Source organism: Labrus mixtus, chromosome 21, assembly GCF_963584025.1.
Source record: "Labrus mixtus chromosome 21, fLabMix1.1, whole genome shotgun sequence".
Lineage (NCBI taxonomy): Eukaryota > Metazoa > Chordata > Actinopteri > Labriformes > Labridae > Labrus > Labrus mixtus.
In genome coordinates, this window is record NC_083632.1 from 6,756,058 (window position 1) to 6,783,971 (window position 27,914).

Below are 27,914 nucleotides of genomic sequence, written 5' to 3' on the forward strand. Positions count from 1 at the left end.
ATTGTTTTGATTCTTCTGCATGATTGTGTTATTATTATTTTTTACCCCTCTCTTGTCTTGTAGCAGAGGGGTGTATGCTGGGGAAAGGAGACTGGCTTGGAGGGTTCTCATGTAAGGGGTGAGGGTTGCGCAAAGAACCTTAATAGTTTTTTATCAAGGTCCAGAATTTGTGCTGTAGCCCCGAGAGAGCAAAAAAAAAAAAAAAAATGGGGAAAGGAATAGAAGAAAACATTTAAGGAAGTGTTGATTCCTTGAAGTTAAACTGAAGAAAAAAAAATCCATCTGTATGTGCGCGCACGCACAGGCCGACTGACACACAGAGGCATCCCCGGAGCACGGATTGGACGAAAGGCAAGGAGAGAGAGAGGACTTCTTTCCCTCCCCTCCACAGCTGCAACAGTAGTCCTGTCTCCCGTTCTCAGTGAGAGTGTTCTGAGTAGCAGGGAGGAGATGATGACGGCCCACTAGTACTAGTAAACCGTATCATAAAGACTCTACACCTCTCCTGACCGCGTCTCTCACGCACTCCTCATTAACCTCTGTGGCTCGGGGATGGATTCTAGGCTGCTGATTGGACCGGGGATCCCCACATTGGACCCGACTGCCCGGGCACCGTGGAACATCAGCTCCATCAGTTCACACCGGCTCATGGAGCTGTCTCCGGTAGCTACAGCTGTAAGTCTTTCTGGCATTTTTGAGGGGGAAATGTCTCTCGGAGTGGCTGGTGATCCTCTGAGCGCAGCAGCGATGCGTAAAAGCGAAAAGATTCGATCAAGGGCAACTGAAACCCAACTCAAACATCTGGAAAAGAAGGCGAAAGACACTGCCTGTTTACGTTTTATTTGTTGTTTATCCATCTCAAGATCATTCATGAAATTTTAAGAAATGCCGGGGGAGTGAGGTGTGAATGAGTGTGATGGAAACTCCTGTGAATGAATGAATCGCACCATCGTCTCATTCAGCACCGAAACATGAATGAAGGCAAGAGTAAACATCTCGTACCTCTAATGCTTCCTCACTTTTTAGTATTGCTTGTGAATAGTTATAAAAGGCTGCTGTGGGTGTAGGTATGTCCCCTTACATGGCACGACTTTTTGTGCCAGATGTGCGCGCGTCAAATATGCAAGTCTTGCATTGTGGCTCAAATGTCTTTGTATTTGTGGTCAGTGCATGGATATCGTCTCCTATCATTGCTCTGTTACACCGCAGAGGAATTTTGTATGTTAAGGTATCATTTTATTGACCTGCTGTTGCTCTAATTAACGTTTATGGACTCACTTAATTTTCATTTTTCTAGAAATTCCATATTGTCCATTTATGGTAAATAGACATTTTGCTCAGAAGTAATATGTCAAACCTTTACTTTCGAGGGAAAATTATTCCTAAAAAAAACCAAAATTAATCATGACTCTCGATGTTCTCCATTGCTTCTGCCTTTTACTCGGGTATTTTCTTTTACTTTCTGTTTTTCTCCATTGAGATCAACACCTTGATGATATTTGATATCCTGTAGCTTATTGGCATTGTGAAACAGTAAGTTATGCCATTTTATTCTGATCCTATAGGTCCTCTCATAGACCTATTTGTGTCTTGATATTACATTTCTACTTGCAGGCTGCAGGATAAGTTCAGTTCAAATTCCAACAGAGAAAATCTTTCTGTTTGCAGAAAGATTGCAAAAAAAAAAAAAAAAGATAGAACAACTGCTTTGTGTGCAGATTAGTATTGCTGGTTTAAAGGTGTTTAATCATGTTGTCTCTCACACTCTCTATGCAGTCTCATTTACACATTGTTATTCCTGGAAACTCTGAGGCATGTGATCACCAGCAGGAGGAATGTGATCATTACAAAGACTCAGCGGTGAATCAGACTCCATCTCTCTCAGTCTCTGTCTCCCTCTGTGTCACACGGCAATATTAGTTCATCCTTTAAGTGAAATCCTCTCTCTCCACCTCTGCACTGTGCGTAAAATAGAAAGCATGAAAAAGAGGTAACCGTGCTTTCACTTTGCCCCAGGAGTCCAGACACTTTAGGGTCAGATACAGCTGTTTTGAGGGACGTACTCAGAAACACATGGCTGCACGGTCATAGTGAATGCAGTTCAGAAAGTGTGAAGGGTTCAGTTTGGACTTTGAAGTTGAGACCAGCAGGCTTTGGTCTCGACAGCTTTTGTGGTCTGGCCTTCATGGTGGGAGTCCTGGGAAGCTGATACCGAAGCAGGGCCCGAGGGCAGCTTCTGCCCACACAGATGGGACCCTATACTCCGTGAAAAAGTGTGGTTTTCATTTCAGAACTTTCTACGTTTCTCCCCAGATGGATCTCTTTTTTTGTACTCTTTGTTGCTTTTTCTTTCGTCATTTCATTTCAAATCTGCAATCTCTGGATGAATGTTAACTGAGTCTGATTGTCTGCATGCATACATTTGTGTCTGTGAGTGAAAGAGAGAGTGTATGTACGAGTGTGTGTGTGTGTGTGTGTGTGTGTGTGTGTGTGTGTGTGTGTGTGTGTGTGTGCGCGTGTGTGTTCGGCAGTTGATTAGAGTGTATAGCTGCTAAATGAATTAGTTTTATTCTGTAGTTGCTGAGAACCAATTACCTGGAAACTTATTGACGGACTGATAAAGGACTCGCTGGTGACATTTAGCTGAATGAGTGGGCATGTGTTCACTTCAGCTGTGTGTTAAGGCTCATGACGACTGATGAAAGACACAGTAGTGATCATTTTTTTAAATTTACTTTTTACAGTAGCATCTGGTATGAAGTGAATTCAATCAAATACTGAAAAACATGCAGGATCGAGAGGGTTCAGTTGTGCCAAACAGACTGACACGTAAAAAATGAAAACTCAGTGTGAACTCATGAACACTCTATGTGGTCATGAGTTTCTCTGTTTTAAACCAATCCCATAACACAGTGCAACCCCATCCCATAGCAGTTCATAAAAAAGTTGCTAAATTAAAATGAATAGATGAGAAAATGCATTAACAGCATCTATGCTGCAAACCAGACCATGCAAAGTCCAAAACCAATTTAGAAAGCAAATGCAACAGAACAGCACCGCCTATCCAGTCATCACAATGGAAGCTCCCCAGGCCTGTAGGGGGCGCTAAGTGGATCAAATTTAGGTACAATCTGTATTTTAAAGAGCCCATATTATGCCCTTTTTGGGGTTTGTATATTTAATCTGTGTACCTACTTTTGTACGTTCACAATAGCTAAAGTCTGAAAAAAGTGTCTGTTTTCATGTACTGCTCCTCCTTGCTCCCTCTACGCTCTGAGTCCGTCAGCTACGCTCTGTTGAGCCCACACTGTTAGACCCCACGTGGGACAAGTCTGCTCTGATTGGTCTGCCGATCCGCTCTGTCGTTATTGGTCAGTTGCTCAGCACGCGTCTCGGAAATTTCAACATGAGCTGCAGGGCTTGCCACAACGAGCCAATGGGATTAGATCAGTGATCTCACACTGACAATGACGTCGGACTGACACATTTTTATCGAGGGGGGCTAGAACCGAGCGTTACGTGCAGCTAATGCTAAAGCTAACAGGAGGAGGTAGGAGAAGCCGCGTTTCCGCGGAATTTTTGCACATAGATGTGCCTAAACATGCACAGGACACTTGGAAAACACACTAAAGAGCATATAAAACCTGAAAAAGCATAATATGGGACCGTTAAAGAAAATATTTAATGAACAGGATCTGAGTGGCAGGGAGGACAGTGGGGGGAGACGTGGTCGTGCCCAACAAACTAGGGATGGGTCGTGATTTTGGAATATTCCAATGACATGAATTTAGAAAAAATCTACTAGTGTTGTGGAATTACTGCCAGCTGAAGCGCATCTGAAAGCTGTTTGCTAACCGCCATTAAATCAGGAGGGAAGAAGAAAGCATTTGTTTCAGGTTACAGACTGTAGAGGTGCTAAGGAAGTAACTCAGCATCTCTAAACTTAGAAAACAATTCAAATGTGTATACAGTCTGTGGTTTGACTTAAGATTGTCAAGTAAAATAGATGGTTACTTGAGTTGAAAGAGCAGTGACCGTGATACTAAATCTTTTAGCCGGTTAATGGCAATTTCCATCATGTGTTAGCATCAAGCTATCAAACAAAGTATATATGAGAAATCCCAGCCTCTGTGAATATTTGAATTCCCTTTGAATAACTGCCAGTGACTTTCTAAAAGTAATTTTCAATGAAATGCCCATCTGGACAACAAGCACAGCCACACACACACACAAACAGTTTGTGCCAATAAGCTACAGCATATCAATGGCAGGGAATATGGGTAGTGATGTTTTTCTCATGGATACTGTAAAGTCAACATGACTCCCCTGTGAGTCAAACTCCACCGTCTTTCCCGCTTGAGTCCTGCCCTGCCACGAGCCTTATTATTCTGTCCTTCTGGCTGCTCTTTCCTGAGTAAACACTAACACTTGGCCGGTTCTCACAGCTCCCAAGGCAGTCAGAAGAGGCTTAAAGTAACACTAGCTGCATGGCTAAGTGAGCTAACTGTCAAACAGCAGCTACATTTAACAGCTGCCCAGACTTCAGTAAACACTATCTTCCCATTTGCAGCCATTCTCCACATATGATCCAGTTATTCCAATATCAGAGGACAAAGTTGAGTGGAGTTATTGTGACGTTTTTCATCGAAAAATGAAGCAGCTCCACTCAGCGCCCCCTACAGGCGTGGAGTACTTTGGAGTTGATGATCGGCGTTTCTCTGTTGCATTTGTTTTCTGGATTTGCATTTGATTTTTTTTTTAAAACTGTGCATTAATAATGTATTTACAGAGTGTTTAATGTTGATGCAGATATGCTTTTTGCAGTACCTTTTTTTAATTCCCTCACATAGCTGTATGGCTCTGTGTTGTTGTACCATGACACCAGACGATGCACTGACCAGATCCTAGTGAACATGCTTTTTTTTCTTCTGTAACTGAATCTTTGCACTGATAATAGAACATGATAATCCTGTCACTAGAAGTAATTAAGGCATTTTTATTAGATTAGCGCATTGTTATTATTGTCGGCAGCGCATGTGCTTGTAAGGGTTCAACCACGAGTGTGCATGGCTGTTTCTGCTTACATGCACGTTTAGCTCAGATTAAATTCCTCAACATGGACGTTTAACTCTCCCATCACACTACGTCTCTCACTCTCTTCTCTCTCCCTAATCTTTATCTTCTTCCGCTCTCAATTTATTGGTCTTTGCCTGTTCTTAATTGCTGTGTATTAGACTGCCACAAGACCATTTACATTCATTACACTTGCTCTCTACTTACAAAGGAATACCCAGAATTGCTGGCAACTGTGGCTTCAGTGCGTGCTCGCAGACAGATAGTATAGGCAGATATTACCACCCACTTTCTCCATCTTAAAATCCACAAACACACACAGAGACAGTAGAGGTGATGAGGAGACTGTGACCCTCTCGCCTTTCTCCTCCCCTTGCGATCGGTATTAATCTGGCCCTTGAGCGGCTGGACCAGGGAGAGACAGAGGAAATGAGAGAGGAAGGAAGGAAAGGAGTGTTCGAGTGATTTAGGGAGCAGACGTGAAGGAGGGAGTAAATATGGGATCGGGGGAACAAAAGAAGGCGGGCAAAGTAGAGAGAGCTTGAGCGTGATCCACCACCACATAAGACATGACGGCGTCAGACTGGATCCAAGTGTGTTTACATTACACACACACACACACACTCACACACACAAGCACACGCCACATCTGCATATCACCTTCACTCGGTGCACTTTTCCCTCATTTCAGTAACACCTCCCCATGACCTTTCTTTTCATTTACTTACATAACCACTCCATCACTTTCCACTATTCCTCCCTTCAGTGACCCCAGTATATATGACTCTGCAGAAAAGTAGGACTGTGGAGACAGATGTTGGACACTGAAGCGCATGTGTGTAAAGCAGACACTCTCAAATACACGCACATACATGACACAGGCGCTTAAATGCAGCAGCCAGGATTAATAAAAGGAGATGTGTGTGTCGGGCGCCCGCGGAAGCTTAGTGGAAGTATAGTCCTGGTGAGTGGGTGTGTGTTGCTGCGAGTGTGTGTTTTCATGTGCGTGTGGGCACTGGAAAGAAAACACAGAGAGAGACAAAAGGAAAGTGTAAAAGCAGGAGAGTGTGTCATTATTTCTGAGAGGAATTTTTCAGTGGAGCTTTGTGCTCCGAGGTGCAGCCACTTCTCAGAAGCTAAATGCTAATGTTGAGTGAAATCCTGGAATTGCCAAAACTCGGCGTGACGCTTTGAGAGTTACATTATGATTTGACTTACAATTTCCAGGATTTCATCCCTTGAAATTCTGCACGAGTTCCCTTACTCTTTTGGGCCTCTAGTGGACAGCTCCGATACATTGTTGATGTTTTCAGATCAAAGCTAAAACCTTTCATTGCTAGAGAATTATTTATTTTTGCATCAGCAAGCTAAGGCTTCTGTCCTTTGCATCATCACGTTGTATGTACACTTGTTGTTTCTTTCTGTTGCATCGGGCCTTGGGAAATCATGAGTGCCTTATCCTTTTTAAACAGATCCAAAATAAAAACCATCTTTATACATTTAAATAACCATTAGCAAAACACGAATGTGAGTGTGTTGTTTTTTTTGCAGATGGCACTTTTGACTAAGGTGTGCAAGGTTGTGTGTTTCTGTGCACACACAAATGAACAGAACACCTTTTATTTACCCTTTGTAACTCCATTAATCATATCTACTTTAACCTTACAAAAGTAAACGTACCAAATTAAAATGCAAAGACAGCAACAAGCAGCCTGTTGCAACATTGCCCACATCGTTCATTTAAAGATAAGCTGGCTTTGACCAGGCAAATTGCCCATTTTAGTTAAGGATTTTGCCAATAGCCAATAGGGTGGCCAGGGCCGGCGTGCACCCCTGAATCCACCCCTGCATACCACCCTCAAATAGGTTTTTGTGGGAATTTTTGTAGTCAACAAACTAGCCAGTAAGCCATGGTTCAAAGACGTAGTAACTTTAATAATGTTGTGTTTGCACAGCACGGTTTTACCTTCTTGTCCAAATAGGGTCAATTGGCAAAGGCCATAATGCCCAGCTCAAGGATTTACAAAGGCTGTCTTTAAAGACTAAGCTACTTTTATTTTGTCCTGGTGGCAGCAATGTGCTCTGGAATGATTCACCATTTTTAATTTCGGTTTTCAAGGTTGAGTTCAGTGATAACAAATAACGAGCATTTTTTTTTTTCTTTTTTTAAGTTTCCATCTCCCTTTAATTTTATTTCTGGGTTGAGTTACTCTCCATACCTTCCAGTGCCTATTAAGTGATCCATGAAACTGCTGCTGTGGCTGCAGGTTTATTCCAACCAAGCCGCCTGACTCGACCCATTCAATCAACTTAACCGTTTTCACACAGTTGATTTGTTGTAGCAGGTTTGCCATTGCTTGGTGGGTCTGCCACCACAGCTGCCCTTGCACATATCATTTTTACACACCTTACCCTCACAGCCATGAGAATAAACCCTGCAGTCAAATAAGCATCATTCCTGATGACATTTACATCCTAGTTTGTGTTTCATGTTGCAAAGGCTGCGCTGGTCCCAAACCACCCGTTTCCAACAGTAGACGTCCCAGACCACGCCCACTACACCATCGGGGTTGTCATCCTGTTTGTGGGCATCACAGGCATGCTGGGAAACTTCCTGGTCATGTATGCTTTCTGCAGGTACGTTTGTAAGGAAAGGACTTGTTCAGCAACACGCGAAATCTAAAGGGATCATTTATTTTCTAACGTTGATATTATTATTTCAACAGCTGTTTGTGTTTTTTTTTTCTGTTTATCTGCAGGAGCCGGAGCTTGCGAACGCCATCCAACATTTTCATCATTAACCTGGCTGTCACAGACTTTTTCATGTGTCTTACTCAGACACCCATCTTCTTCATCACCAGCATGCACAAGCGCTGGATCTTTGGGAAAAAAGGTAACACATGCACACACATGTTTACTTTTTTACACACCGTCTTCAGTGTGCATCCAAACACATCTTTAACATTCATGCATGCACACTTCAGATTCAGCAGGCACCTGAAATGTGTCCCTCCCCTGCTAAGTGTGACCTACAGTTCAGTTAAGATTCTGCACACACAGGGCTGCCGTCCTCTATCATCCCTCTCTGCTACAGCGTAAAAAGCAGCACCAAAGGCTTACTGTGCAGTATCCGAACCCCATCGATCACGCAGAACAAAGCTAGGATGCATGTCACAGCTGTGTTTTACGTGAGTGCATTTGGCGGGAGATGTTGCACTCTGTTGTTTTTTAAACAACCTGCTGGGAGCCAAGATAGAGGAGGAGGTATAGGAGGCTCCACACTCCACTGATCAAACACTGATAGTCGGAGCGTGGTGTTTTCCTTCAGGAGTTGTCCTGACCTTGATGAAGACAGCCAATCGCTGTCAAATCTGGAGCTCAATTCTCAATGGTGGTTACAGCTAGAGGACTCTCACTTTTATCCCTTCAAACCACTTAGAAAACATTTCTTCTTTCTTCTGCCTGTCCTTTTCAGAAGAAACAGAGAGACAGAAGTTAACAAGAGGGTTCAAGGATAAATAGTGGCTATAGAAACAACAAAGCAAAAGCCAACTGAACCTTTAATTGTGTTCTATTCAACCTGCTCTTTACAACTCAACCCCCCCTGCACCTGTAAATGATGGCACTTCTTACCAATAGTGTGGCTCTAGGGAGGCTAACGTTAGCATGTTTAAGTAGGATAATCTGTCAGTCTGTTGCTCAGGAGGGAGCAACCTCTGCAATTATTGGATATAAACTTGGCACAACCCGTCCATTGCCCCCAAAGGATCATTTCTATGTAATTAAGAGGCCAAAAGTGGATTTATTTTTTACACTGAGAGCTGCATTAATGTGTCTTTCATCCCCACTGAAATGCAGTGAGCACATCCTTAGCATCTTTAATGGGATGTTTTTTTTTTTTATCTGTAAATAGGGACATTCAAGCAGGAGAGAATTTAGAATATTAATATGTGATGTGAACCCCAAGTGCTCTCCAATGCTTCCTGAACATAATTGGTAAAACCATTCAGTTTAGCAAAATGTGAATCGTTACAGAGGATAACAAAATCAGTTAAGACCAGACAAATAAGGAAAATTCATATATGGTAAATAAGCATGACTCACTACAAAATATAATTTAAGGTAGGTAGCTTTGAGGTAAAGATGAATTCAGAACCAACTCAAATTTATATGTACAGTAATTAAAAGTGTTTTCAAGAAAATGTTGTCTTACAGAAATATGTGAAATGACCAGTACTTATTGTATGAAATGTGTTTGAAGTGCATGTCAGTACCATTGAAACGATTTAAAATGAAGATTTAATGGGATCATTTGTCGTGGCGTACACAGGAATCTGTTAGAAAGTCATGTAACATAGTTTTAAAACTGTAAAAAACCATTCTGGTGGCAGTTGGGGGCATTAGGGAGTTAAAAAAAAAAGCATTCTGAGGAGACCTGAGCTCTACTCTTGAATTGAACCCAAAGTCAATGTTGGCTTTAATCACATGCATTATATAATATTATGCAAGTCCCAATTGTACGCAACTCAACAAATGTACTTATTTTGACCCAAACCACCATCTTTTTTTTTTTTTTACTTTATTATTTAATATTTGTGCCAAAACCTAACCAAACTGTAACCCTCTCACTAACTTAACCACTTGTTGTGAAGGTTTCCTCTCAAAAGTGCTCTTTGTAATGGCATTGTTTCAGAGGTGGTGGCATGAAGTTTAAAAACACTGCCTCTGTGACATCATTCAATGTGAAGAGGTGGTTATATCATGTAATTCTGTAAGTTCAGATTTTTCCAAGATTTGCTAAAAATGATTGTAATATCAAATGAAATGACCCCTGAGATGTTTTACATATGCCTGTTATCTTGATCTTAGAATATAGTTCCTCTCTGGAGAACGTCTGCTGTCCTTTTGGAGCCGATCTGGACTTCATTATCTGCAGTAACTTTTCCACACTTTAGACAGCCATTGTGATATACGTTCAATTACCTGAGCGGTATTTGTTTGGGTTTCTTCACGCCAGGGACACAATTCAGATTTTGTCTTGTGCTGAGATGTGATGACTTGGCACGGTGATTACATGCTGTGTGACAGGTTGGTGGTAATCACACACTCTGAGCCTGAAGGGACAGGCGCTGATAAGGGAATGATTGAGTGTTTGTATTTGGTTTGTGTGTGTGTGTGTGTGTGTGTGTGTGTGTGTTCGTATGTGTGTGTGTGTAGATTTCTTCATACATTATGGATAAGTTTAATGTAATTATAAGCTGTATGGACGCTATGGAACAATAAGAGGCCTGTTAGATGTCTTGTCAACGCTGTAGCAAGAAATCATGCACAGTATGTCAGCATATTACGGTTATTTACTGTAAGTTCTACATCTATTAATTATTTAAGCTCTAAATGCTGTTCGCACATGCCACACTTTCTCTATCCTTCCCCCTGGTAACAACGTATTTGGTCTCCAATCACCCTTCCATCCATCTTTTTTTATCATTCTGTTTCTTGTTTCACCTGACACCCTGACTCATCCTTCCTACTGAGCTCCTCTTCCCATAAACCTGACCTAATTTCCCCTTTCTTTCACCTCCAATTCCCACCAATTCTATACTATCCTATCGCATCTTTTTTCCATTCCCTCTGCTTCTCCTGTTTCTCTGTCTTTCCTCCACTGTTGTCTTTCCCAACATCCTTCCACTTAAATCAATCCAAACGGGCTTTGTTTCAATGAAATACAAAAATTTGAAGGACATTTTAATATCATCCTATTACATTAATATTGAAAATATAAAATTTGGAGATGTACAGCAAGTCTCAATTCCCAACTATCATTCTCTTTCACTCTATAAGCTCCTTTTCTTTTCGTTTGGGTTCCACCAACTGCTGAAGGAAATTTCAATATCTTAAACTAAAGGCATCAATCTGTTTACCAGCTAGCTGCTAGCTGTGTGCTTTTACTGTATGGTGTAAGGCATACTGGGTTTTATTCAATTTTCCAAACAGCTGCTTGTTGTAGCCAGAAACTATGCTCTGGGAGCTGTGAGATGGAACCAAAACAGTAAAAGTTTTGTGCCATTACTGAAGGTTTTAAAAGGCAAATATAAAGTATGTTTGTATCTGATGTTTTCTAGCTAACGTAACATACACAAAATACAATAAAGCTGACAAAACAGACATTTTACCATAGAATAAAGATAATCTTTTAGCGCGAAATGTTTCCAGTGTTGGCTAAAGTTTGTCCTCTCCTCCTCCAGGTTGTGAGCTGTATGCCTTCTGCGGAGCTCTGTTTGGTATCTGCAGTATGATGACACTGATGGTGATTGCAGTGGACCGGTACGTGGTGATCACCAGACCTCTGGCCTCGCTGGGGGCGATGTCCCGAAGGAAAGCCCTGAGCATTGTAGCTGCGGCCTGGGTCTACTCCATGGGCTGGAGCCTGCCCCCCTTCTTTGGCTGGAGTGAGTACAACTTAAGAGTCATCATCGATCAGGGTGATTCCTCTGAGGGTGTTAGTCTGTTGAGCTCTCTCTTAGTACTGTACCTTTTTAAAAACTTTTTAAAGTGTCAGCATGTCAACTTCCCGCTGAAAGTACTATGTCATCTAGAACTTTTCTGTTTTGTAAATGTGACAAATACATTTACGACTTGGCTCAGAAGGCAGATCACGTTATTCTTACGTGAAGCTGACAATACAACAGCTTAACAAAATCTGATGCGGTTGTTGACTGCTTGCTTTGTGTTCTCAGTGATATACAGTGTATGTTGTGGCCAGCTCTAGTTCTTGTGGATTTGACCAATCAGATGTCATTTAAATACTCAAAGTTCGATTGGTTGGTCCAGTAACATAAAAACTGGATACAAGGGGTAGATCCATTACTTCACTACACACAGACTGCTAAGCCTACTTTGCTCACACTCCTTGTTAGATGCATTGCTAACTTCAGCTTTACCGGTGGGCAAATTTCTCTCAAAAACAAAAAAGTTTTTGCGGTTCATTCCTCGTGCTTTGATTCCTCTCTTCATCTGTCACCATGCACCAATTTCTGCTAAACCTCAGGACACCACTGTTGCTGGGCCAACAGAGGCAGGCTTCACAGTGTTGTTTGAACATTTTGAAACCTTCATTGCCAATTACATTGTTGCTTCTCATTTAAATAGAAAAAAACATTTGCAGACTAGAAAAAAAAAACAGGTGGCTCAATTTTTATTACACCAGTCCGTGTAAGAATATATAATTAGATGCAAAGTTGTCATCCAGTGAGGGGAGTGGGTGGTGGGTTTTATAAAATACTAATATTCTTTTGTTTTAATTACACTCTTATGTGGACTGTATTGCCTCTGTGCCTTAAAAAAAGAGCTGAAATGTGATGATACTTTTAATTGATATTTCTTGCAATATGATAGGGTTACATCATTCCTCTTAATTGAGCACTAATGTCCATTTATACACTCTTAAAGTGAGATAAATGTCTCACCTATATTTCACCACATTAGCAGAGCTTCTTGTGGACAACATTATCTTCTTTACTGTTAGTACAATTAATTAAATGAAAGCTCTTTCTATTAGGAGTGGGGTTACAGGACAGCACTATTATTTATTTGACCTCGCATTAAAGGCTGCATTACTGTTTTAATGCACCACCAGAAGCACACTAATGACTCAATACATGCACACCAAAGATGTTGCATTAAAAACAGTTGCATGCTTGGACTTGACTTGCTAAATGCCTATATGCTCACAGTGGATCCCAAGTGGTAATTTTAACATTTTTTGTTTAATTTCACATGTGGCTCAAATGGTCACTTTGTCTTCTATACTTTCTTTCTCGTTTGTAATACCCTTTCATCTGTCTTTGTGAGTTGTTATACTTATGAACTTGAATCTTCAGTTAGGCTGGCTTTTTGTCTTTCTAGTTTTTTACATGCAACTATGACTTTAACTTCAACTTCATTGCCATTTTTGGGAGAATTGTGTTGCAACCAGTTCAAACAATACAACGTATACAGGCACAGAGACTCAAGTACAAACCACCGTTAAAAGACCCCCATCTATAACCCATCCATGACTCACTTGTTAATGAAGTGCCTCCTTTAATGTAAATTGTGTGAAGATTCTGATAAGTTGGACAGAGAGGCGGACTGGTTACAGTGGGATTGGTTGGAGGGGTGGTCATACTGGAGCAGAGGGGCTTACTATACTGGTTAAAGTGGCACTAGATATAATAAAACGTGAGAATGTTTAACCAAGCGCAGAGTATTGCGGACTCCCAGAATGACGCTCAGAGAGGTAAGCAACACTTATCTAGAGGGACAGCACAACCACTCTGTTTCCTAGCAACCTAGTTGTGTGTGTATGTGTCTGTGTGTACTAAACAGTGTGTTAAACTCAGCAGTTCCTAATGTTTGTTTGTGACTACAGCTCCTGAAGAAAGTATATTGTTTAAGCATCTCTGATTGGATGATACTTGATCCTTCTTTAAAAATTGAAATTTAATTAATGCCTGTAGCCTAATACTACCAGCTTCTCTGTCGAGTACGTTTAATTGTTTTAGTATAAGGTAAATTATGGAAAGGCTCTTGTGTGTTTATAATGGATTAACAGTTATGCACTGGTTGTAAATTCTGTCTATAAAATAAGATTTTTTGTTGAAGGCTCGCAGGCAAGTGGTTTGAATTGGTATTTGAGACATTTTAAACTAAAAGGTTTTTTATCTAACAAAATAATCATTTTCAATACATTAATTGTAATATCCCTTTAATAGTGTCCTAAAGAAGTCATTCCAAGCATGTATTTATCCAACTACTGGCCTTCTAACATCTATTTCTTTCACATCCTGATGAACTGCTGTCAGGGTCACAGCTTGTCATTTTCATTAGCTGCCGCTCTACATGACCTAACATAGGCCTTACAGAGGGCAAACACCAGAGCTGTTAACACAAATAACAGGAAACCACTATTTGTTCTCAAAACTGAGACCATAAGTTATCTGTCCAAACAAGACGTAAATTATGGGAAGACCAGTGGGCAAAACACTAGGTATTTTTGCAATTTGTGAAAATGTTCCCATGTGGCAGGATGTAGACAGAGAACATGAGAGGACCAAGTATGGAGCCCTGCGGCACTCCTTTGGGAAACTGGACAAAAAACATAAAAAGTCCTATATAAAAGCATACAACCAATTCAGCCAATTTAAAACAAATGAATTCATACATACTACAGTATACATACTGTGCAAGCACTGCAACCAAATTGTATGTAAATGTGTTTCTTACCTTTGTTTTCGTGATATAATTTTATGATATGTGAAGTATTTAGATATTCTTTAGATTTTTTGGGCCATTTTATTGGCATTATCTTCTATTATTTTGTTTATCTAATTATGTGTTTATTTTCCTATACCAATCTTGCAAAACAGATGATTTCCTTCCACTTTCAATTTACTGTATAGACAAATTGTTTCAAAGGTTTACATTTTGTATATTTATTCGAGCCGAACCAACACAGACACTGTTAACTCCTGTTGCTGGTCTATTATCTCTGTTGACCCTGTTGCTGTTTTCTAACAGAAAATCCCTTGGGGTTTGGAGCCCCTACTGCCACAACAACTTAACACAACATGCAATAAAACTGACTTATGGCTTCCTTCCATGACTGAATGTGACTGAAGGAGAGACTGTGATTTTTTTTTTTTCAAGGTCTGCAGCTATATTACAAGTGTGTCTGTGTATATGTGTATTGTAGGTTTCTTTAAAATTGTAGGTGAACACTTATTCATGTTTCTTTATGTTTTTGTGTTTCTGGGTGTGTAATTCCTTTATTTACTTTGTATGAAATGCAGGATGTAGTCAAGGTGGGCATTCCCAATGCAACAGGTTTGACTATTTTATAGTAGAAACAACAGGGGGGAAAGCCTCATCTTCTACCCTTATATGGATTTTGCATTTCGGGCCACTTTGTTATTTCTTTTTTGCTTCATAAAACCAGAAACGGCATATAACAGAATAACAATAATACTGTAATAATGACACATAACAGAGTGTCGCTTTGATAGACATTTTCGTTTTATCAGTGGATTTATTTATCTAATAGAGTCAATGCAATTGAGCATAATTTCAATACAAATCATGAAACTGATGTGCTCCACAGAGAGTTTATAGCTATTGTTATAATTTCCAACTCTTGTCCATTGTCCAATGCTATATGTAGTTCAACAATGAACTCTTTCCTTTAATAACTTGGCTTCTTTGTTGAATGTTATATCATTGGATAGAATCTTAGTCACCCCATTGCCAGACATATCTCAACAATTGGTTTCAGCGTTGTGCTGGCACTGGAAAGGTATAACTGAACTTGTTCCTTTAACTAATGCCAATTTGTCTTGGCCAGCGCCAAGTTGGCCAAGACAACCATGTTGTTTGTTCACTTACATAACGGATAACGCAGTAGGGAGGAGGGTACTAGCGGATCATCAATAGAGCAGCCAGAGTAAATCCACAAGTGTTGTTTGAATACATTGTGAAAAGTAACCGTGCCTGAAGGCTATTGTGAAGATGCAGGGAGTTCAAGGCCTCTCACATAGAGAAGAAGCACATACACTATACAACACAGAAACTGACTGAAAAAGGATTTATCAGATTTTCTGGGAAACGACCTCTTGACGTGTTTATGTTCTCCACAGGTGCCTACGTCCCAGAGGGTCTGATGACGTCCTGCTCCTGGGACTACATGACGTTCACCCCTTCTGTCCGCTCCTACACCATGCTGCTCTTTACCTTTGTCTTCTTTATACCCCTCTCCATCATCATCTTCAGCTACTGCTGCATCTTCAGAGCCATCCGACACACAACTCGGTGGGTACATGCACCCACACACACACACACACATGCAGTCAATGTTAAATCATGCTCCTATCTTACTCACTTTAACAACATACACTCCGGTGTGTGAGTGTGTGTGTTTTGAAATGGATGTCTTGTTGATTAATGATGTGTCTGGTTTCTTCTATTGATTTCCACTGATGTTGCGCTCGACCTGAACGTTAATATTGTCTGTACAGGCGGGCTGCCAATACAGGTGATGAGAAAAGTGTGTCAGCGCACAATCACAGCATATTTCTGAGTCAATTTACCTGACCAGACAATTACGATAATAAGAGGAAAAAAAAAGATCTTGAAATGGAAAATTTGAAAAGCAAAAAAAAAAAAAAAAGAAAAGTTTCATTACTTTGATGAATGACTGCTTCTGACAGGGCGATAACAAAGATCACCTGCAACGGGACCAGAGACTCGGCAAAGAGAGCCAATAAGATGAGGAGTGAGTGGAAAATGGCCAAGATCGCACTCATCGTCATCCTGCTGTTTGTCGTCTCCTGGGCCCCTTACTCCTGTGCTGCCCTCACTGCATTCGCCGGGTAGGTGTGTATGTGTGTGTGCTTTGTCCACGACTGCTTAAAACATATTTTCTTAAAGTCTAGTGACGTCAAAAGATCTCGGTATGATCTGAAAACTGGCTTAGCACTATATTTGTGGCAGCACAGTACTGACAGCTATGTGTTATTAAAGCTGCCACAGTCCATGTATCAACCTATTCAAAACCAGGCAGCAGTGTTTTTCCATTCTAAAGCAACACAAACATTTACTTTGTGTTCGATCTGGAAATACCTTGAGGATTAAAAACATTTTTGTCAAAGAAGCTTTAAGGCTCTGCAACTTGAATGTTACTCCGGCTGCTTGGTGGGTGACAAATGAATCCTAATTCAGTCACATTTAGAGGAAATGGTTCTTCAGTCAGATCGGGCAGTGAAATCTCTGCTCTCTGAAGGAAACAGAGTCTCTAAAGCAGCTCTAACTGACACCTTCTGATGGAAATCAGAATGTGAAAAAAGTGTGACATTGTGTTGTATAAGAGGGCTCATATGTATTCATGAACTGACTTACCTCTTCCCTCCTCTTTTTAAGGAACATTTAGACATTTTTAACGTCATTGTTTACCTCTGTGGATGAAAACAGTTTTACTTCACTGTCACCGCTTTTACAGCCTTATTTTCAGCAATAGCCGGCAGCTGATTTAAGAGAAAACATTACTGCAGACAGACAAAGTCAGAAAAAAGCTGGTGAATGCTGATGGCCTAGCGGTAAAGTCGCGACACATGTACAGAGACTAAAAGTTCTCCAAGCGGGCAGCCCTGGTTCAAGTCTGCATGTCCATCGCCACTCTCTCCCGATTTCCTGCTCTATCCACTGTCCTGTCTAAATAAAGGCTGAAGCACAAAAACAATATAATAAAAAAATAAATAAAAAAAACTTGTTAACAATTTGAAATATGTCTGAAGCAATATGAGTTCTGGAGAATGTAGAGGCCATATAAATACCTAAAAGAGAAGGAATTCTGGACTTACATTCATCAGGTTGCCTAAAAAATACTTCATCATCATAACTCAGCATCTGCTTGATGTGAAAAGAAAACTGTTCGCTAAAAAAGTTAGCTACATAGATTTCAAGAGGAGAAAATGTGAACGTTTTGAACGTCATATTTTTGAAGTAATTTAAAATGCACCTTTGAATTTAAAAAGATTTACAGCAGCTTGTCTTTGAGTCATTGTCCCTATGACTCTCTTTCATCTATTGACCTCATGTGGTCGACTTCATAGCAGTTAATCTGGTAAAAAGGAGTTACTATATTTCCATTATATATATATATATATATATATATATATATATATTGAGACATGAGTAACTTAAAATATATTAAAAACTGGGCCTCTAAAACGAAAGCTCAGAGTAAAGAATGATTTATTTTTTATAATTTATCATTTCCTTAATTAATGGACCTTGAAGTTCTTTTAAGTAGGTATCATATTTGACCTGAATTGATGTAATTGTTCACTTGTTATTAAAAATGTGAATGGCTGCTTAATTAACTTTAATGGTGAATGTGTCTCATTTCCCTCTCTCCTTTTTTCCTCCTCTTGCTGACATCTGTCCCTGCTCTTATCTCTCCTCTGTCTCCCCTCAGGTACGCCGACCTGTTGACTCCATATATGAACTCTGTTCCTGCTGTGATCGCGAAAGCATCTGCGATTTACAACCCCATCATATACGCTATAACACATCCCAAATACAGGTAAGATGCATCTTTAAGGGATGAATTTATTGTGTGGAAAACCATCGAAACACCTTTCTATATGTTTACATGTTCTCTCTCTCTCCACTATATCTACTTTACTTAACAACACAGAATATTTTGAAGATGAATAAATAAAAATCCCAAATAATTCAATAAAAAAACGAGTCTAAGTTAGTCAACCATCAAATGCGACGTCAATGGTAAAAACCAGAGAAGAAAAACCTTTTAAATCAGAAACAGGAGGCAGATTTGAAAAGTATCTCGTGGAGTTTCATGTGTTTTACCTCAGGCTCTGTCATGCTCTGACATATTTTTCTGCTTCCAATGCAAATCGAGTTTTCTCCCCGAGTAAATAGTGAATTTTATTTCGGTCCCAGTCTGTGTCCAATTCTTGGCAGTGCTTTGCCGTGTACTCTGCTTGATGTGGACTCTGTTTTCTCTGAGTTTCTAGGTTTGTATTTGTGTTTGGGTGGCCAATATTCTATAAATTTTTTACAGGTTCCAAATCATCTGATATCTGTATTTTCTGATCAGCAGTATTATAGCAGTGTTGTGTTATCACAGTAGACACCAAGAAGTTCATGTTTATGAACTTTCAACAGAAATGTTTGTTTGACTCCTTCTTGTCGTCGGCACCTTTCCATGATTAAAGCAGCCATTTTTTCACAGTCCGGTGATGAATCAATGAATTCCACTTTTCAGAACAAATACTGACACAAAAATAAATCAACAATCTGAGAAAATTAAAGACCCTATGATGAAATTCCAATTTGTGTTGATGATGGCGCCCCCTGTGGACAAAGTGGTACCTGTGATGTCTTTGCTGATTTTGTCCTGTACACTTTTTTTTTATATTCAATGTGTAAAATGTAAAAAAAAGGCTTTTCCTGTGGCATGCTGTTCATCACTTCTGACACTTTGCCTTAAGCAAAGTTTTCAAGCATTAATTATAAGGATGCAAAAATTGTCAAACTTTCAGCTGATTGTCTCATTTGCTTTTGTTACTCATTAAGAGACGTAACATCTAATTAAAGTTTATTTTTAATAATCTAATAAAAAGTGTTCACATGAGCTTTGAACAAGAAAAACAAAAAGAAGAGAATAAATCACAAAACAATACAGTAGAACAGAAAGAAGTGTAGAGTAGAGTAGAATATAATGGAGTAGAAAAAGGTAGGATACGATAGAAGAAAATACAGTAGAATAGAAAAGGATTACAAATTATGGAATATAATAGAAGAAAATATTAATAGAATAAAATAGAATTGTGTTAAATAGAATGAAATAGAATAGAAAATCTGATACATAGTAGACAACATGTACAGTTTAAAGACAATATAATACATTGTAGCAGATGTACCAAACACCTTTTAGTTTCAGTATTTTAAGAAGGTACAGTTTCCTTTACGCCTGCAGTAAATACATAAGTGTTATATGTGTTGGTTCAGTTACATGTATTTTGTTTCATGTGAGCTTCCATGTAGAAACTCTCTCTGTGCTACTATTTAATGTGTATCTATTGATAAGTACATCGTACCACATCACATCAACCCCAGACTATCCCTTTAATTCACAGCTATAAATCAGCTGAGGACATTTCCTCTGTATCACCCACTTTCATGTGTTAACAGAATTTAAATGTTCTTCTTTTGAAACCTTGATGAAGAAGGTGAAATTGGCCCCGTTCACTTGGCCCCAATCTTTGATCAAATGAAATGTGTTTAATTAACGATTTGAATATGTTTTTCTCTCCCTCAGGTCGGCGATCAGCAGATACGTTCCTTATCTCGCAGTATTACTGTGCATGACGGGCAGAGACCGCTTCAGCAGCAGCAGCTTCCAGTCCACCCGCCGATCAACCCTCACTAGCCAATCAGAGAGCAAAGGCGCCAGCAAGCCCCGCAACTCGTCCCTGTCTGAGAGCGAATCAGTGAGTTTATCTCATATATAATATGGTATGTCTTTGTCTTACACCTCCATTGATAAATACTCTAAATTACAAGTTGCTGATTTTTGCTGTTTGTTTTTTTTTTTTTTTTTTTCTCAGGCTCACTTCTCAGACACGGAGGACGAGTGCTCGTCTCGGACGGCCGTCAGTCGTCAGCTGTCTGCTGATGCCAAACAGGTGCGCCATTCCAGCCAGAGGTCAAAAGTGAGAGGTCACCACACGGGAGACTTTGAGAGAAGTGGCCACAACCTCCCTGACCCGGGCATACGTCTCATCTCGCACATCACAGTGAGTGTTGGTGCCTGGATCATGTCAACAAAGTGTTACCTACACACTTTGATATGCACTAGTGTTACTCAAACTGAAGGTGAAACTGATACATTTATAACTTTTCTACTTTAAGTGTCAGAAAGGCGTCACCACACCGAGAGACTTTGACTTTTAGCTCTCAAACTGGGTTTAGATGGGGGGATTTGGCTCCTGTTGTGGCATAATGCCAAATCTAATCGTAATCCAATCCTTTGAGTGGTGAGCTCATGTTGTTTCGAAGTCAGAGTGCACAGACGTCATGTTTATGTTCAGTATTTACTGGCACATAACTTCATGAGGTCATGTCAGATGGAGCATTCTTCAGCATACGATCTGGTTAGATCATGATGTTTTGGTCCCTTGTCGCAGTATGGTTTGATTTTGTGATCCAAGTATTCAGTATCCCTGTTGATTTAGACTCTGGATAAGACTTACCTTTAAAGAGTCGCTGTTTTGTTTTTAGGATTATTTGCAGTTGACAGACAAAGTTGAATTCAAATTGTTTTGTAAAGGCCGCTGCAATCCTCCAGACCGGAATAACATAACCATCTAATAATCCTTCACTTAAAGGCCATAAGTGCAGAAACGCGGAGTGCTCACAACACCAACTAAAGTATTCTTTCAAAGATTTTATAGACATTATAACTAAGTCAGTCAAAAAACTGTCTCTATGACGGGTGAAAGAGCTTTCATCGCTCACAGAGGGACACACTATGACTTTAGACATTCACCATTATAACATTTTACTCACATCTTCCAGACTTATATCCGTATGGTGACGGCAGTCTGACAAGCTAAGAAAACTGTTCAAATAACATTTGTTCATTGCATTACTTTGCACACACGCACAAGTACGTACAGTAGTTCGACTAGCAGAGAAGCTCTTATGGATTGCAAACATTTTTTTAGTCATTTGGTTAGGATGTGTAGACTTCGTCCGATAAAGCAAAAAAAAAAAAAACAACAGAATAAACATGTAAGGTGGGAGTAAATATAGAAAAAGCAATCTTGGGTATTAAATAAAAGGAATGTAAATATTGGCAAACAAATATTCAAACATAAAGTAATGTAGTAAAATACATTTTTAAATGTTATAGGGTAGAAGCTTTGCAGAAATGTGTGTTACATGAATTGAAAAACTACTTCATGCAGAATAAAGAATACGTAGACTTAGAAAGATCAGGAAATGACCCAAAGGACCTTCAAGTCTTTCTCCAAAGAGCCTCTTTATTTCTCACTAAGGCTCAAGTTTTCATTGAAGGTTTACATGGACATGTGCCTGCCGATGTGCACCACTTTTCATGTAAAGTGCAACACAAAGAATGTCTTTCAAGAAAGGCTGTTTGACCCATACATGAGCTCTTTCACAACTCCTGAGACGGCCTACTGTCCCCCCCCCCCCTCGCATTTAGATCAAGACTACAGTAATCCTTTTTGTCCTCAAATGTGGACAAACAACATTTCTTACAAACAAACTCTTTTTGAGCTCAAGCAGACCCACATATGCCGTCCTGACACACTTCCAGATTCTAACATGCCAACCAGGTGGACTGACAACCCTCCTTTGACCTCTTTGCTTTTCAGGGAGCGAATGACCTTTCCGAGGTTGACTGCCTTTAACCCTCCGCCATTTGGTCAGAACTGACAAAGGGTGCGTTCGAATTGTCCCTCCTATCTCCTTTCACAGTCCACTTTACCTTAACCCCCGGAAGCATTTAAGTGGCGGCCATGATAAGAGCCGTTCGAATTCTCTAAAAGCTAAGGAAAGGTGGGTCAATGCTTCCTTTATAACCTCCTTTAGCATAGGATACACTGGACCATCCTTTACGAAAGGAGATGAGATATGCCGCCCCACAATTCCTTGCGGCCGCAACATTTAAAGCGAGTCGCGCATCCGACCGTTCACGAACATTAACGATGATCGTAAAGTGACACAGATCAAGTAAGGGATAAAAGATAAGAGGCATTTTTATCCAGATGATGTTTTATTGAACATATTTCATTCACTTAAGAATGCTTTGTGCAGTTGTACATGTGTATGTTTAAAATATTATGTGTAGGTTATATCTTGCATTAATGTAACAATTAATTTCATCCAATCATACTTATGTTGATGTTGATTTCTGAGTGGACAGGAAGCGGATGGTTTCACTTTTCTTACTCGTAGCCTGGTAGTCTATATTTCTTTTATTTCAATCCCAACCTTGTGGTGATTAGGATTATTTCACCGGTAAGAAGACACAGGGGAAAGTTTTTTAGATGTGCTTTCTGTAGTCCATTTTCGGAACATTGTAGTTTCAACACGGCAGACCCACGTCATTAACCTCCGCCGGCCCGTCGCATTTAATGACGTCGCCTAGTGGAAATGTGGTCGGATTGTCAGAGCAACGAGATCGCCTTTCCCTAAGTCCTTTATGAATTCTCCTAACACCTTTCCTTGACCTCATGACGTTTTCGCGGGGTTAAGGTAAAGTGGATAGTGAAAGGAGATTGGAGGGACAATTCGAACGCACCCAAAGCCTTTGAGGTGAAACATCTCCAAGAGAAAAAAAAAGTCAAAGGTTGACCTTTTGACTCATCACTTCTAGAGATTCTTTAGACTTAAACTTCTATATTATAATGTTGAATCGTGAACTATACATGTACACAATTGTGGCCAGTTTGCTCATCTTTGTAAAATGTTTTATAATTTGGCATAAACTCTGCAAGTAGTCGTTAGGAAAGACGGTAGATCATGACAAACGTCCACACATATTGGTGCTTGATGCAGTCTGACCAATGAACCACAAACTCAATGTGGGGCATCGGATATGGAGCATTTCCGTTTTTCTGTAATCATCTTAGTTCACATAAAAAAAAAAAAAACACAAGCAATCCTCATGTATGCACATCAATGCAAACACACACACACACACACACACACACACACACACACACACACACACATACACACACACATACAGGGACACTGGCATGCAGGTTGGGTTCACAGAGGACTCCATTACAGAGGGCCGAAAGACTAATCCAATAATCTGGGTGTTTCAGTCTTAATCCACAGTTTGCATGACGCGACTCCACGTTTCAAGGCAGACTTGAAGGCAGACGAAGACAGCTGATTGTTCAGAAGTCTTTGACCTCCATCTGCTTCAATCTCTGCACAGAGCAGAAGATAGACACTGTTACTTTTGTCTTTAACCATTGGGTATTACTTTGCTAGACACACATTTTTTATATTCCTTTTTTTACAGTTTTGTGTTTCAAAATAATTTAAAGTAATCAATTTTTGACAGAATTTTTTATTTACATATCTTGGTTACGATGACTAAGGTACTTCTCTTACGTAAGACTTCTGGACGCAAAGTGTTTGACTTTGAGCTCAAACTATAACTTTGATCTCATGGCCTACATAAGAGAGATATAATGGTGTAAGATGTCTGTACGCTGAAGCTGCAGGCGAATGCTGACTAGCATAGCTAAATGCTAAGCTTAAGCTCAGCATACTGTATGTACACACACTTAGATATGTAAACAGGAAATAAAGTCAATCTATGAGCACCTTTTAAACTCCCAAATTAGATGTTATGTCTTGTTTGCTTAAAATTATTGGCAAAAGTTCTGATTGTTTGGGAGCCGTGTGCTAGACTCTGTTTACAACGAGAGTTCCAGTGGTCTCAGTACGTTGCCTAGCAACATCACACTGACAAAAAATATTTCAGCTCTTGAGTTGCTGGTGGAGGGATTTATTCCTGTGGACAAAGCAAGAGTATAGCTGTAGGCCGATATCTTCAGTATTAATGCAAAGCTAGCCCACTGTGGCATGTAGCTTCATAAATAACAGACAGACCTGAGATCTGTTTTGCTCTACTCCTCCAACTCTCAACAACACAGGGACATTCACTTTCCATCCACAAACTTTTCCTTTAAAAATGAATTCTCTATATGTTTTATAACACTACAGGTTTTCAAGAAAACCACAGCTTTTAAGTTGCCCCCAATTTCCAGTGCTAATGCTAATCCTGTTGGTACATCATTCTGTAAATCATCTGACATACTTTTTAAAACCAGTGCTTCATTACTTTGAGTTCAAACTCTAATCCAACCTTAGATTTGTATTCAGCAGGAATGTTTCTCAGAGACTCAGAACAAAAGATCTTTTGAATATAACGAACACTAAGTGGCTGTGTTTGTGTGCGCACTGTTCAGACTCTGACAGAGCCTGAAGACATCTCCATGTCGGACTTCAGTCTACAGCCGACCAGTCATCTGCCAGCTACTGTAAGAGACACCAAAAGTCCACCTCTCCATTTGTGTAGTACATGTGGCGTCTGTTTTTGTTTAGCTTTTTTTGCACATTTTTTTGTTGTCACCACTAACAACCATATTCTTTGTAGCAGAAACCTTTGAATAAACATAGACAGTGGGATAGATCATCATATCAGCGCCTTGATTGATGAGCAGCTGATCATATTTTATAGTCAAATAACATCACAAGTCATTAGCAACAACCGCTGAGTAATAGCTAACGATAGCATTCAACAAATCCGAGCTCACTGTGTCACGAGTTGGCAAGGATTTTACACAGTTTTCAATTTATTTCTAAAATTATCAACTATAATTTAAAAAAGAAAAAATCACAAGTAATATCCACCTTGACATTTTATCGTCCTCTTTAGCTGTTTACATTAAGTTATCGAACCGTACCGAGGTCCTTTTTCCGTAGTTAAGTTAATGTCATGAGCTTTGATCTAGCGTACTGAAAGTACCTTTTTTAATTTCAAAAGAAATGTAGTCACGTCAAGTCACATTTATTTATGAAGCACATTTAAAAACAGCAACAGCTGACCAAATTGCTGTACAGATGTAGGTTTGTAGTCAAACAGGAAGTAAAGTACCTTCATTTTATAGACAGTACGAATATTCAAAATAAAATCCAAGCAAAACTGTTTTTAAATGCGAAAAAAAGTAGAATTTCAAACGTGATTAAAATGCGTTTCATTACAATTAACTATTGCAATTCATGATAAAATATTTTAATCATTTGACAGCCCTAGATAAAACATTTGACCAACCTTTACATCCTTTCTGTCTTACATGTCTAAGGCCTTTTTAAAGGGGCATATCAGCTATTGTACAACACTGTCCAGTGACTCCTCAGTATTTAAGAAAGCCTAAATTAACAGACTCTGAAGCTGAACCAGCTGTTTTAAATGAATATAAAGGAATGTGAAATGTTTGGCATATCTCTTTTTTACTGCCCATTCTAGTCAGTCCAATCCAAGTTTTACATCCAGTCACTTTACATTCATTTTGTGCTGCTCTTACATAAATATATATCAAACCTTGTACAAAATCAGAAACTTATTGAAGCTTTTACCTGGCATATCCTGCTCATGCTTTCCCACTCAGACGTTCTTTTCTCAAACAAAGTGATTGTTTTATCTGTTGTGGATTCTCTCCACTCCAACACAAGAAGTGATGTAAAGACTGATTCACTGTTTCACACGGAAATCTTTAACCAAAAGACTGTTCTGCTGCAGAAACACCCGAGTTCCCAAAACACAGTTTTAAATAGAGATCACAAAGACATTATGTGATGTGAAACAGTTATTTAACAGTTTTGGCTTCTATTTATTAAATAAGTGATGAAATAACCTTGAACATGTTTTTCTTTTTCTTTCATGGAAGAAAGTCTGATCTCCAAATGATTAGATTGGGCAAAAATATTTCAAACTTAAGTGATTAATGCAACACTGTTCCAATAGATGTTACAGGTCAAAAAAGCACCCGCAGTAATGATATACATAAGCCAAGAGTTTATTCACATCCAACATGTTTATGGGTAAAACCTCAAATAAGTACACCTTAAAAGTTAGTTTGTAGTTAACTGGAAATACACAAGACATCACTGTTTCCCTGACAGAAGTCTTAATGCTGAGCTAAGATAAGATGTGTTCCTGGTTACAGTTCTAGGGCAGCTGTTTTTTCCCTTTTTTCTTTAAAATCAATGCAGTTCAGCATTTTCAGGGCTCAGCGTCCTTAGTGCAGAAACGCCCTCTTAGCGTCTGCAGGCAGGAAAACTACAAACACTTTCTGTTCACTAAAAACAATTGAAAAAAGATGCTGGCCCTTAGAACAAAAACGTTAGGTAGACCCGGGGCCTTAGCAGTCAGTAGGGATGCAGAAGTGACACAAGACAAATAATGTAACATGGCTACAGTAGCAGGAAAAAAATAAGTGGATGCAAGTTACACCTAAAAAAAAGATCTTATTTTATTCTTTATCAAGTGTATTTCTTTTTTTTGTATTTTCGCAGTAACTTTTTTTTGTCAAGACCAGTTTCTTACAAATAGAAAAACAGAAATTAGATTATCCTTAAAAAATGGACTTGCTCTGGTAGCTCTTTTGGTGCAGAACTATTGATCTCAGGTCTTCAAGCGTGTGATACAGTCCCACCAGAATGAATGGCTTTCCCTGTGGAGAGCCATTCATCAGTAACATAAATCAATGCTTTTGATCAGCTGTGACTGTTTCATGTGGTGCTGGCAATTTAAGTGGAAGAGAGGCGTATCGATCCAAATCAAAGCAACGTTGATAAAACGTAATTCTCTCCCTTTAACCTATGACTCTCTGAATTTCACTTTCACAAGTGCAGGCACGTACTGGAAAAGTGTCGGTCAAGTCTCAGTAACTAAACATCTCTCTCTCTCTCTTCCCACCTACACAGGTGGATAATGTGATGGAGGAGTTGGGGCCCAGGACTAAGTGTAAGACGTCATCAGTCATTGTCGCCTCCATTTCCAGTCCGTCCTTACTGCATAGTCCTCCAGGTTTTCATGGCAGTCTCAAATCGACCAAATCTTACAGCCCAGTTGCCAGAGAGCCACTGGACATAGCCAGGCTGGAGACAACAGTATTACCATGAACAGTTCGGACAAAAGTGCAACGCAAGTGTGTAATCCTTGAAGAGTGTGAGTGTGTGAATGTGTTTGCGTGCGTTGGACTTTTCTGTACCAGCATGCAGTTTTGCTAGTGATTGAAACTCAAAACCAGAGCATGCACTTACATCGATTTGCACAACAGAGAGGGAGTTTTTGAGTGTGAATGTGCAATATTTAAATGTGTTTTACATTCATGGAGGTTGAAGATGGTTAACCCCCGGAGCTGGAGGCCATAAATTAGCCTAAAAAAAAACAAAATGTGAAATGTTCTCTCTGTAGAGTTGGGTATCGTTTTGATTTTTATTTAAATTTCGGTTCAACTAAAAAAACGTTCACAATATTTTCAGCTGAAAAATGTTTTGGTCATATATGCTAACAAAGATTGTCATCGGCACTTTGAACAACACAAATGAAGATGATAGTCCTGCAGGTATTGGCACCTTTAAGGTAAGATCGCCGGGTTCATGAGTTCTTGAGAATTTCACACGTGTCATCAGAACAAGAAACTGAGCTGTGCCTTAACATGCAA

General features: G+C 39.7%; 1 protein-coding gene across 2 annotated transcripts; it reads left to right on the top strand.

Moving 5' to 3' along the window:
• Positions 1-233: 233 nt before the first annotated feature.
• On the top strand, positions 234-27,914 carry LOC132955177 (melanopsin-A-like). Of its 2 annotated transcripts, XM_061027928.1 has the most exons (11): positions 234-675; positions 7,574-7,710; positions 7,833-7,966; positions 11,319-11,522; positions 15,744-15,915; positions 16,314-16,475; positions 18,080-18,187; positions 19,949-20,120; positions 20,238-20,426; positions 24,651-24,722; positions 27,172-27,914. In XM_061027928.1, exons 1-11 carry the CDS (start codon positions 553-555, stop codon positions 27,367-27,369), a joined length of 1,671 nt encoding a protein of 556 aa, XP_060883911.1. In that variant the 5' UTR covers positions 234-552; the 3' UTR covers positions 27,370-27,914. The 2 variants fall into 2 exon arrangements, with proteins under 2 accessions (XP_060883911.1, XP_060883912.1); XM_061027929.1 differs by lacking the exon at positions 24,651-24,722 and having other exon boundaries at positions 235-675.